The sequence below is a fragment of the Sitophilus oryzae genome, unplaced genomic scaffold, assembly GCF_002938485.1.
Source record: "Sitophilus oryzae breed Bouriz unplaced genomic scaffold, Soryzae_2.0 scaffold_1576_pilon_pilon, whole genome shotgun sequence".
NCBI classification, from domain to species: domain Eukaryota; kingdom Metazoa; phylum Arthropoda; class Insecta; order Coleoptera; family Curculionidae; genus Sitophilus; species Sitophilus oryzae.
The window spans coordinates 8,973,378-8,987,350 of NW_022146254.1; the positions used below are offsets into that span (position 1 = coordinate 8,973,378).

The 13,973-nt window shown below is 35.1% G+C and overlaps 1 protein-coding gene across 1 annotated transcript in view; it reads left to right on the plus strand.

The window, feature by feature from the left end:
- Nucleotides 1-13,973, plus strand: part of LOC115879465 (sialin) — a 106,234-nt gene that overhangs the window by 40,503 nt on the left and 51,758 nt on the right. The window contains exon 2 of the mRNA XM_030896357.1: nt 6,391-6,496. Within this exon, the coding sequence (XP_030752217.1) occupies nt 6,460-6,496 (37 nt within the window). The 5' untranslated portion in view covers nt 6,391-6,459. The remainder of the gene's footprint in view (nt 1-6,390; nt 6,497-13,973) is intronic.

Here is a 13,973-nt window from a genome sequence, read left to right on the forward strand (position 1 = left end):
AAAAGACAACCAAATCGTTTGAAGTTGACATGCTTCAAACTTCGATTTTGTAAAATTTACACTTGAAAACGTGTAAAAATAGTGATAATTGCGTCTAAAAGGTTTTGTAATGAAATAAAAAAAAATACGTTAACAAGGGATGTAGATGTTGATGATGATAGATGAAGGAATTGAAAGATGGAAATTGATTATGTTGCAGATACTGTCGTATAATAGTTGATACTACTACGAGTATATAAAAGAGTACAAGAAATCTAAAAAATCTTTGATCTGATTATTGCTTCCTATACAGGGTGTTCCTTAATGACATGCTAATATTTAAGGAGGTGGTTCTTGGACATATTCTAAGAAAAAAAACTTCATATGAATTAAATTATAATTAATTAAAAAACCTTCATGTCTTACACACATTAACTTTTCTGATACAGGATGGTAAAATTATCTGATTTTTTTTCAAAATATATCTGATGTTATATTTGATAACGTCTTTCATGCTTCAAAATGGTTATTTTGATATACAAAAAAAATGTTTTATTTCTAAATTTTCTCCCAAGTCGATGAATAAATGATTCAGATACAAGTCACCGCATCAGATTTTCAGCGATTTGGCCCTGAAGTAAACTGATTGAAATAAATAAAATTCTTTGTACACCAAAAAAGGTATTTTGATCCATAGAAGACGTGTATCCAGTTTCAGAAAGATATCTATAATCTAATTTTTATTGTTGTCGATCCAATAATATATAATATGTATTTTTTAAATTGGATTAGGATCGAAAGAAATCAACAGAAGTCCTTTGTTTTAAATTTGTCGACGTTTCGCAAAATTTATTTGCATCTTCAGGACAATATCTATAATAAAATCAGAGTTATTAAGAAAAAAAAATAGAAAATTCTACCATCCGGTCATATGAAGATTTTCTCTTAGGATAGGTCCAAGAATCGCCCCCTTAAATATTAGCATGTCATTAAGATTAAGGAACACCCTGTATGTCAAGAAATTAATAAATATCTTAAAAACGTTGAGGGATAATAAAGATAATAAGGAATTCTGAAGTCAAGAGGATATTCTTAGAAAGAATGTACAAACCATATAAATTTATATGGTTTAAACTCCAACTGTTCCTAGACTAACTAAGTCTTAATGACTATGAATATTTCTGGTTTTAAGTATGTATAGCTACGGGATTAACACGAATTTCAATTTTGCAATCGATATAAGTAAGTTTATTGCACTGTCATAATTTTAATTCAAGATAATTTTCGTAATTGTTATCTCTATCATAATCGATAGGTGTTTTCGAAACTTGGAAACTTGTAGTACAGTTAGGATTAGAAAATAATTTATGGGTCATTGTCTTACAAATGATTTTTTAACGGCGAAACATATTGTGTCTAGTTAAAACTTAAAACATATAGTTTATAATCTAAAGAGAAAACAGTATCTTAATCTTAAAAATTACCTTTATACCTAAGTTTTATACCATCTTCCCTTATGTTCATAATAAATCTATCGCTAAAATGGCTTATAACATTTAAAGCCCTCTCATTTTGTGTAAATATGACCGGATTAAAATGATTTATAAAAGATAAATGATTTGATCAAATTACCAGGATTTTTATACTTTTATATTATTTAAGTTTATAAAAGCAGTTTCATAAAAGTATACAATAAAAACAAAACAATATTAATTGAATAATATAATTTGTTAATAATATGATTCCAAACTAGATGGAGGGATGTAGAAGTAGTAAAATCATATTTTCTTATCACACATATTTCATTTTAACAGTATAGGTATATAGTTTATACGTAGTTTATAAGATAATAGGAGACTGGGGTCTGAAGAAAACTGTCTAGATACAATAACTTTTTAGAACCATGAATGAACCTTATTAAGCCTGAAAGAATTTCACAACGTTTACTCAATACACTTTTATTTTATTCACCATTACACTTTTGTTCTCAACACCTACACTGTATAATCTAATTAAATTAAAACAGTTTTTAAACCAACTTTTAACTGCAGTCATTTTTAGAAATATACATATTAACATTATCAACGTATCCAATTACTACTACTACTACTACTGCCATTACTCGCTGACGAGTATTTAACACGAATTAGTGGACCAGCTTTTCTGTGACTGAAAAACCCAATACATAATGTTATCTCTCTTCCGCACTCCGGACATTCAAAAATCTCATTGCTTTAGCTTTGTTCGGGTTCTTATATTACCGATTCTGAACCGTCCTAGAACTCAGCCGCGCATGCGCTAATGAAATAATTTCTCCATATTTCCTTCTGCGCATGTGTATCGCAGTTCTAGGACGGTTCAGAATCGGTAATAAGAAAAACCCGAAGTAAGCTTTTGTTGCTTCTTTACTTTTTGGTTGTCGCTGTTAACTGAGTTTACAATTCTTCTCCATTGCGTTCTATTGTGCGTTGCTTCTTTCCACTGATTTTGCATGTTTATCCCCTTTAAATTTTCCTGAAAAAAATTCTTGTCCTTTTGAGTTGTCCACTCGGTTTCCCCTTCCCCTTACTCGGTCTACAAGCTCACTGTAAAGAAGATATTTTAGTAGACGGTTTTCTTGCATCCTGCATCCGTGACCAGCCCGTCTTAAGCGGGATTTAGTAATCATGACTTCAATACTCTCGCAGTTAGCTTTTTCAAGGACCGATACATTTGAGACATGATGGAACCACCGGATTCTTAAGAGTTGTCTAAGGTGTCTCTGTTGCAACTTGTTTAATGCGTTCATGTGTCGTCCGAGTATAGGCAACTATAGAGTATCTAATATGTGCTGCCAAAGAACCACAACCAAAATTATAGTAAAAACTTCTCAGATTATGACCCCAGATAAAAATATCAAAAAAGGAACAATCGTAATCTTTGTATTTTGTATTTCGTCGTAAATACAAATTAATTAAACATTAATTTGATAATATCTGCAAATTAAAGAATAGGTTTTTCCAAAATTATTGACGGTTGGTTTGAAATACACTTTTATACTTTGAATTGGGATGATGAGGCACAAAATAACTTACTAGAATTAAAAGAGAAAAGAGTATCAAGGATTATATATTAAGGTTTAAAAAGCAGATTCACAAACTTATTAATAATAGCAAGTGATAATATTGGGGTAATACATATATGGTTAAGAAATTGTTACATGAAATTGATACTTGGAGCACAAGATAATTTTCGGTGATTACATAGGGGATGAAACGATAGAGCATTAACAAAGCATTAAGCAAATAGACTGAGAATAGCACAAACGAAGATGGAACTGATATGCCCGTTGCTACAAAGAGGGAAAGAAACAAAGACTTGAGAGGCAAGACCAAAGTAACAGACAAGGAATCGCCCAATTCAAGTAGAGGGTAGGCAATGTAGCCTGAATAATACAAAATAATATATGACAAATAGATTAATTACCTAGATGAAGCCCTAAAGAAGATCGACAGATGCTCCTCAAATTGCTCCTCAGAACCGAAGGATTTGTGCAGTCAAAATTCTTGATGTGCAAAATACTTTAATTTAACAGCGCTTTATGGAAATCAAACCTTAGAGGCACTGGATAGAAGAGACATCGAGAAGAACTTGATCAAGATCGATATCATCATATCTTTCAGATTGGTCAATACAGATGGAAGCTGAAAATACTACAAAAATGCTAGCCATAAATAGTGGTGTGCCCACATTGTGGAACATTTTATATGATGACTTGCTTATAGTAGAAATGCCTGAAGGCGTTACTAGGGTTTGCAGGTGACGTGCTATGGTAGCAGTAGTCAAAAGGGAATGTATATTAATGGATGTTGTTAATACCTCGCTGCTAAGAACGTGCAAATGGCTGCTTAGCAGAAACTTGAGATTGGCCCCGCAGAAGACAGAAGTCTTAACTACTAAAAGAAAGCTCTTCTATAAAATAAAAAGAAAGATCTCCTATAACATTTCGAATAGCAGACGCTACAGTTATGCCAAAACAAGCTATTAAATATTTAGGCGTATGGCTAGACACAAAAAGAACCATTGCCGAGGATATAAATAAAACTATACAAAAGGTCGAGGGCACCACAAGTTTATTAAGTCGACTTTTACCAAATATCGGAGGACCTAAACCGTCTAAAAGGCGGGTTCTTATGGGTGTGGCGCACTCACGGGTGTTTTAGACAGTATCTTTACAAACGAAAAAGGTCCAGTACTGATCTTTGCAAATACTGTAGCAGAGTGGACAATGTTGAACATGCCCTGTACTACTGTTCCCGATGGAGTCACAAAGAGTTCGATACCAAATGCGTACAGGACTTACATTTAATATCTGTAGTATGATGGAAAGTTTAGTCAAAAGCATAGAATCTTGGGAAGGCGCATATAGGACTTCCAGAGAAATAGTGGAAACCAAAGAAAAAGAACATCTGCTTTAGACAGCCTAATGCACTGAAGTCATGTGAGAGCGGTAAGTGCATAAAAGGGAAAACGAGGGGAGGAGGGTTTTTTGGTCGGCAAGAATCCGACACTACCAAATATCATACAACATCACTTGTATTGAAGGTGTCTCTGCAAGATATGCATGATTTTTCCCTCCCACCTCATCAAAAAAAAAGATCGACAAGATATTTTGTAAACTTTGACAAAGATTTTATACAAATATGTTTTTTTTTCTTTGGCTCTTACAGTTCACATAAATTTAAAGTAAAAAGTAATTGGTAAAGAGATTAATGACAAATGGTATTTTGCGGTGAACTGTGTTTTATATCAGATTGATAATCAAAATGTTTTATATCGTACCGCTCTAATGAAGAGCGGTAACATTTAAGGCGCCGACTGGCTCAATAAACTCTGAGGAACTTGTTAGTTGGATTTATACGCATCCAGTGGCGGCTGACGCTATGGAACAGATAGATATCAGCTGTTCCTATTATATTATTTACAAATTTAACTTCATAACATTTATATTTTGATCGTTTAATCTACCTCAGACAGAGAAGTTGGAAGATATAAATTTATACCCACATTCAACATAATATAATCAACAAAATATAAACCAAAAAAACATTCACTTTCCAGGAGTGCACCAAAAGCGAAAAATTTGAGCGCCAAAGTACAGAAATGGGTATTTTCGAACATGCGTCGGTTTAGTAGAGCTGTAGCATCGTAGAAACTAAAATATTCAACAAAATAACTGAGAAATTAATTCAACTGTAACTGGTAAAATATTTTACTAAGTTAAATTGTTGTTGCGGTCAGATTTCCTGGATGCTTTTCGAAATCCAGGCCGGACTGTCCCGGAAATCTAACCTCGAATTAGGCTAAAATTTACTTAATTTCGTAATATCATTACGGTTCATAAAATATTTTCATGTATCGTTCCGATTTGAAATAAGTTTTTATCATTTCGGCCATAAGGAAAAAATTGGTTGGTAACTTTGTCTACCAAAATTATAAAAAAGCTGTCTTTAAACTCACAGTTTATACCCATATTCAGTCCATTTAGAACTCTATCTATAAATTATGTCAATTATGGTAGTTATAATAGTTCATATATACGGTACAATACAGGTTTACACATGTGGTACATTTTCTTGGAGTTCGTTCGGTGGAAAAGGCACTCCACTAGCCAGTGGGTTTATTCTTTAGCTGTATTCTGTTCGTACGTCAAATTAATTGGGACAATTAATTGAAATAAGTTTCTAATTCGTTACTGTAGATTCTTATAAATTTATGAAAGGATGATAGTTAGTTTTCATTTATTTCTGTCATCATTTATCAAGTCGTCGCGCGTCGTTCATTATACGAGTATTACCAGTTCCACAATTTAATTATCGTTTTAAAAATGAATTCTTCCAATACTTTAGTCTCTTCAGCGTTTGTTTTTTTATACTCAATACTTTGGACTATAAAAATTTCAGACGTAGTAATAACTGAATCGTCCAGAGAAGAAGGGCATGTTGAAAACTGTTCGTCTAGCAGGAACTACAAGAAACATTGTCAAAACAAAAGACGCGGTTTCAATGTTGATTTATTTGAAGAATTACTATTAATTTGAAGAATTATTAAGTTATAAAGAATATAACACCGCTAGAACTGTGACTAAATCATAAATTCACAATAGAAAAATTAATAACAGAAATAATTATCAACGCCAAAACACTGGACGCGCGTTTTTCTAACCGGATTAGCATCATCAGCAAATGATTAAAGAAGTTTTTACCATCTGTTGATGATCGTAACATGGTTAGCGAAATGTAAAGATCACCTTCCCATTATATTTTGTATCCACTCCAGAAACAATCCGCGCCACCACTGCTAAACATCTATAAGAGGTCTCTCGCAGTTTTCTGCTTTTTAATGACTATATTTTTTTATCTTGTTTTGCAGTAGTCAGTCAAGATACGGCGCTTGGTGTAAACGAGAAAAACGCATAATTCCAAGAATTCTTTCCCTGGAATGGGTTCAGCGCGACATTCGGACAAAAAATGGACAGGTAAGTTAAACAGATAATCTGCACCAACAACAAAATATTTTTCCTTCGCACAATCTTTACTGAAAAAAAATACATTTTGAGTTTGATTTTGATTTGGCTGTACTTAAACTGCCGTTAAACGGTAGCTTACTAAAATGCCGTAATGCCGTTAATAGGTCGTTGATGTGACGCACTTGACGGCTATATGAAATATAGGAATTTTATAAGGACTAACCAACGCTACCCATCCCACCAAATAACCAACGCAACTAACCTCGACACTGATAAAAAAATTTAAAAAACAAATATAAATTAGTAAAAACCAACCAACCCCACCAAATAACCAACTAACCAATGAATTAACACCCTCAAAATAATCACGCTAACCAACCCGCCAAATAACTAAACCAATCCAACCAAAAAGAGTGAAACCAATGCAATAAGATCACGCTATAAGCAAAAAAAATATAAAAAAGTCTTGGTCAGCGTGAGATTTGAACCCCGGACCATTCGCTCACGAACCGATAGTCTCAGCCACGGAGCCACAGGTGCTCTTGCAGTATGCTTATGGCCGGGCATTACTTTCCTCCGACATGAACGACGTCACAATATCTATTAACGGCATTTTAGTGGGCTACCGTTTAACGGCTGTTTAAGTACATCGTTTTGATTTATACAAAAATGCAGTTAGGTTGGGTCAATAATATTGTCAAAAATTATTTTAAGTAGAAAAAAAATGTTGCTCGACCAAATGGCCACAAATCCAATACCTACATTTTTGAGCCATTTTTGTGGCATTCTTGTTTTGTTTCCAAAGCCGGAGTCTTTTGCAAGTCTCAGGTCGGTAAAGAGCATCCACGTTTTATTTAATGTATCGATATCATCAGCATCTTCACCTTTCAGCTTATTCAACCATTTCCAATTATGGTGTAACCTCCCTCACATACTCTCTTTGTAGTTGGACCTATTGTTGTCAATTGTTGGCTATATGCGGGCCCAAGTTATCCCTGCTAATTTTTTAATATCTTGGTTCCATCTCAGGTTTGGTCTTCCTCTAGGTCTCTTAATTCCTCGTGGGTACCTTTTCTTGTAGTCCATCTATTGGCCGTTCTTCTTGTCAGATGTCCTGCCCATTGCCATTTGAAAGATTTGACTCTGTGGATGACATCTATTACTTGGGTCTCTTGTCGTATCCACTCTTTTCTTTTACGATCTCTCTTGGTTATCCCCGCATATTTCGTTCCTTTGAGCGTCGTGCGACCTGCAGTTTCCTTATGATGGTCCGTTTTAAGTGTCCAGGTTTCGCATGCATAAGTCATGACTGGTAGTACACATTGGTCGAATGTTTTCTTCTTTAGATAAAGTGGCATTCTAGATTTGAATATGATTGAATTTCTACCATGTCTTTTCTTGTATGTATCGATATAATCGTTGTTTAATTTTGCGATGTTTACCTAATCATAGGAAATTCCTCTAATTATAGGAAATTTTAATATTATGTCATAGCATTGATAAGTATTCTCAGAAAAATGAAAATGCATCTGCCTGAAATCATAAGTTTTAATTTTATATAGTTACTAATTGGTATTATGTTATCACTATTCTGTAAAAATATGATTATTTTCTTGATTGAAATAATTTTATTGGAATAACCCAGTCTTTAGTTAACACAACAAATTCATGAGACAAGAAAGATAAAGTAGGAACGAATGAGATAATTACAGAAAGCACTAACAAAACAGACCCTAGAATACCAACAATTCGTATAAATGTTACGAAAACTATCCAACTTTTCAAAAATTAGAAACTATGTATTTGTCGTAAAATTTCGAGTGTTCGTCTAGCTTCCTCAATCGGTTGGATGAGCTGGTAGCGTGTATTACGACGACATATGAATATAACCAAAATCAGCATTGCGTCGTATATTTTACGAAAGATTAGTATGCACGTTAATATTTTTTTGGGACATTCTCGAGCTGCTCTTAATTTTAAAAACGAATTTGTCGAAAAATGTCAAAGAGGTGGAAAGATACACAAACAGACCCCTAACACAAACAGAATTAGAAACACTGTGTCTGGCACTAATCCCAACTGACAGCGATGACGAAAGACATTAGATAATTTCCGGTATAGCGGCTCAGAAATTGAAGAAAATGATGGCCTCTATGTGTCTTTTATAACATTATCAACCTGGCGCATGGCGTGTATAAATAATTGAATATTTTTAATCGCAATCTAAAAAGATAGGGGTAAACCTATAACAAGAAAGGAATTTATGATAAAACTTCATTAGCAACTTACAAGATCGTATCTAGATCACTGTTTAAGTGTCCCAACTTTAGAAAGCTCACTTAAATTTCTGATCAGGGATATTTTAGAAATTCCTCTGCAGACAGATTTACAGGAACCCCCAACACTAAAACGCACTATTAGTTATATGTGTCCATAAAAAAAACAAAGAATGACGCCACTTTATTGTAATCACGCTTTTTGCGCTGAACATCGTGAGCAATACCAAACTGGTGTGCGATACTGAGAAATAATTATTGATTTCTTTTGCGATTGCATCGTTTTCTGAACTTCAACATATAAGTTAAGAAATTATCGTAAAATTTTCAAATGGTTAGTAGTTCCAATTTTTGTACTTTTTTCGTATTGGAAAATATAATGTTTGAAACTTATAGGTGCTGCAAAGTAAAATTATGTTAATTTGAGTAATAGTAGTCTTTTAAATTTGCTCGTTCTCATAAATATTCTACCGGATTTTATCCTTGAATAAAAATCAAAAAAAATCTCGCTTGTCTTGATCCTCAATCGATCTTCATTTTTAGAGGTCATTTTTTCAAGATATCGATATACCTAGAATACCTGAAGCAAACAAAGTACGACGTTGTTTTTCAATTACGCGTTATTATATTTCTTATTTCCTGAGAGAGGAAATTATTTTTGAAGCATTTAGCTATAAAACAGTTATTAACTACTCGTATACTTGTAAGATAAGTTTGCTGTTTGACAAAAAAGTCATTATGCATAAACGTTTTTTTTTTGTTCTGTAAAGTCCATATCGATATTTGAAAGTTTAAAGTTTCAAATAATATACAGGGTGGGTAGTGGATAACAAGAAAGTGTATGAAGTCCAGTATGAAGTGCTTCATTTTTAAAGAATGGAATCACTTTTAACTAATCAAAGCAAACCTTTGAAGGAGGGTAAAAGGACAATAACTCACAATCTTTAAGTTGTTTAATTTAAATTTTAATGCTTAAAAAAGCAAGGGGGGCGACATGTTTCGGGAATTTAAAATATTCCCATCTTCAGGCCCAAAGCTAATAACAATTACAATCAAAGCTCGGAAACTCAACTTTTCCGAGTAGTTGTACTTCCTAGGTGACTTTTGTGTGAGTATGCTTTTATTTTAAAGAACACAAGTTTAATTAAATCAAAATAAAAAATAATTCTTCTACATATATAAATTAAAATAAATATTAAATTTCTTAAAATTAAACTAATTCAACCTTGTTTTTACCTTGTTTTTTTCTTTCAATTTATCTAATTTATTTATCTATCGTATGGCTCATATGCATGCAAGAAAACCAGACACTTAAACATAGACATAAAATAAACTACGATGTAAATGAAAACATTACAATGTAAATATAAAATAAAACAAGTATAATATAAAAAGACAACATAAAAACGTATTTACGAACACTATATATTAACATCTAGATGCCCTATCCATTCCAAAGCTGATGGAGAAGCCTCCAGAAAGTCCCTCCAGTCTTCACCATAAGCGCGTAGGTTGCACTCTCTAGTTATGTGATGGATGGTTTGGCGAGGGGATCCGCAATCACATTCTGGGAAGGTATTTTTCCCCACTTATAAAGGGAATCCGCACATCTTCCATGGCCAGAGCGTATCCTATTCAAAGTTGACCATGTTTTCCGCTTTAGATCGGTACCCGGTGTCTGGCAATAGTTATGTTTGAACCAGGAATATAGGTGCGCATCGGCCATTTCTCTCCATAACTGAAGCCACTGTTCTCGAGAGTTGTAGTTACTGCTTTTTAGTTGTTCAGCTGTTCGCAAAGGTGGATTCCTCGACTTAAGTCTATTCACCTGTAAAGCAGGAAGTGTTTTATGAACAGGTAGCGTTGGGGTAGCTATTATTTTATCAAATTCTCTAAGAAGAGCCTCGTTTCTGCGTAGATTTGGAGGTAAGATGTTACTCAGGACTGGAAGCCAGTAACTAGGGGTGCATCTGATTGTCCCTGTAATCAGCCGCATGGTGTTGTTCAGCTGTCTGTCTACGAGATTTGTGTGGTGGCTGTTCAACCACACGGGTGCACAATACTCTGCCACACTGAATACCAGACCAAGGGCGGAGATCCGAAGTGTTGTTGCTTTTGCACCCCAAGAAGTACCACAAAGTTTTTGTATAATGTTGTTTCGTGTTCTGATTTTCCCAGCAACATTTTCTAGGTGTTTTCGAAATGAGAGTGTACGGTCTAGAGTAATCCCCAGATATTTTGGATATTTGTTATTCGCAGAGTGGTGTTACCAAACTGGACGCTTATTTCAGTATTCGCCAGCTTGTTATTAAGATGGAAGGTAGCCACTTCTGTCTTATTTGCACTGGGTTGAAGTCTCCATTTTATAAAATAGGCATTCAAGGATGCGAGATCCTTTGTAAGCGTTTCTTGGGTTTGATATAGCGATTCATGTTCCGTTGCTATGGCTATATCGTCTGCGTAACAAAAAATTTTCTAGATTGCGTATCTGGTAGGTCAGAGATGTATAAGTTGAATAAGAGAGGGGCGAGGACGGAGCCTTGGGGTAAGCCGTTGTTAAGTTTTTTAGGTTTACTTGTGCTCTCTCTCTGAAATACTTGGATATATCGGTTACTTAGCATGTTGTTGATAACTCGAGCTATAGTTTGACAAGGAAGTGCTTTAAGTAATTTATAAACCATACCATCTCTCCAGACTGTGTCGTAAGCGGCTGTTAAATCGACAAAAGCTATGGAGGTTTTAAGCTTAAGTTGGAAATTTCCTTCAATGTGAGATGTAAGTGCTAGGACTTGGTCACAGCAACTGCGTTTAGGAATGAAACCTGCCTGTTCAACTGGAATATGGTCTAAGATACTGTCCTTTATTCTATTGAAAATAAGTCGTTCTAGGAGCTTATAGGTACAACTAAGAAGGGCTATGGGTCGATAATTCTGAGGTTGATCTTTAGATTTTCCTGGTTTTAACACAGCTATTATTTTAGTTTTCTTTAATTCCTTTGGAATGTTGCCGGTTGATAAAATTCTCGAGAAGAAACTACAAAGCCACTTGAGGGCAGGGTTTCCAGCGTAAATAAGGAATTCTGGATGAATGTTGTCATATCCAGGAGCTTTGTTCGGCTTGATGTCTTTAATAGCTGTGATTATGTCTTCAATTTCGAAGGGCTGTGAATATTCCGAGATATGGGGAGTGGTTGTTCTTAACTCCTTCAATTTCAATCTCAATTGTGTGCTCCTTATCACGTCGAGACCTAGATGTCTTAGCTATATAATTTGCAATTTGATTAGCTGATATTTGAGAGCTTGGCCTATTTTACATCCTAACATTCTAACATCCTAAATTACGTAGAAGGGTCCAGGCCTTCCTACTAGATCGATGGAAGTCTGTGTTTTCCACTGTTTCAATCCAGCGGTCTCTTCTAGCAGAGTCTAGACTATGGAGGAGGTTATCTGCAACTTCTTGATCTCCGCTCTCTTTGAATTCCTCCTATAGATGTTCACTGTGTTCGTTCCAGCCCGGTATGTATTCTTTTCTATACCCCCTAGGAATGTATTTATTCGCTGCTGAAATTACGGCCCCGATGAAACGATTATAGTTTTCTGGTTCAGGTGGTGTAAAGCGGATACATTGGTCTAATTTTTGTGCAGATTGGTCCCAATTAGCTTTCTTAAAGTTCCATCTAGGACGAGGTGTGGATCTGACCACAGGGATTGATACACCCACGTTCAGGATCACTGGTCTATGTTGGCTGTGGGGGTAGTCACCGGCAACTTTTCTTTCGACTGGCAATGGAACGCCGTTATGGTTACTAGTAACAAAGCAGAGGTCTGGATTGTAGTCTCTTCTCCAGGCAGCAGATCGAAAAGTACCCTTATCTTTGGCATCGAAAATCAGGTGAAGGTTGTTAACTTCAGCCCAGTCTGCTAAAACAATGCCATTTTCATCATTATCAGTATAGTTCCACTGCTCGTGATGCCTATTAAAATCTCCCGCGAATATTGTTGGATGATTCAAGGCTGGGAGGATGTTTGTAGGCCACGGTTGATTTGGTGGTTTATATACATTGACAATGGTTGTTTCTTCAACTTTAATAATGACCGTATGGATGCTGTTGTCTGTTGTAGCAGCAATGAGATGTGCGTGTTCAATGTCCCTTCGAATGTATGTCGCAGTGCCGTAAAATTAACTGTATGTGGCTCCCAATATTTCAAACCGTTTATTCTTCCCCTTTTAAGATCTCATCATCAGATTTAGTATGGGTTTCTTGGAGTAATAAGACATCAATGTTATTGTCAAGAAGAAATTTCGAAAGAAAATCGCATTTTGCCTTGCTGATTCCTTCTACATTTAGTTGGCAAATTCGGACTGAAGGCCCGAGTTTCCTCGTCAATAGGTCCTGAGAAGGACCTTTACGGATATAGCTGTCTTGCTCTTGCATGCTTGAATGACCAGGAGATCGCTAGGATAGACTGGTCGCCAACTGTTTTAGCTCTTTAGAGTTACCCAGGGTGCACCACGGGGAGGCGAGCTAAAATTGCACCCCCAAATTGCACCCCTCGAATTTATCTAATTATAGTTGATTATACGGCTCCCCTCACCTTATGATTTTAGTCTAGTTGTTTTTAATTTTTCAAATTTAACATACCATATTGTTATCTGTGATTGAATAATTTTTCAATTTTTGTGATTGAACAATATAATGTTTTGACTTTTTAAAAAAAAATTTTTTGACTTTTTAACTTGTTTGTGATTGTATTTTATAAATTTGACCTCTGTAATTGTTTTTAGCCTTGGGCCTGAAGATGGGAATATTTTAAATTCCCGAAACATGTCGCCCCCCTTGCTTTTTTAAGCATTAAAATTTAAATTAAACAACTTAAAGATTGTGAGTTATTGTCCTTTTACCCTCCCTCAAAGGTTTCCTTTGATAATATGTACTCACACTGGGTTAGAGAACGTTTAGTTTTTTTTTAACTTTTAACTAAGTTTGCTGAAGCTGCAAGGACCCGAATCGAAGAGGAAAACGGGTTCTACAGTTAAGCGAGGTTTCTACATGCAATGATTACTGGCGCCAGTGTTCGCCACAGTTAAATGGCGCCATTACCCGTTTCCACAGGTCTATAGCAAAAAGCAGATGTTAACACCTTGTTATGCTCTAGGGGTGTAAGCATTCCTAATACTTCGAATTTTGGCCTTTGCGGAATTTACATCAA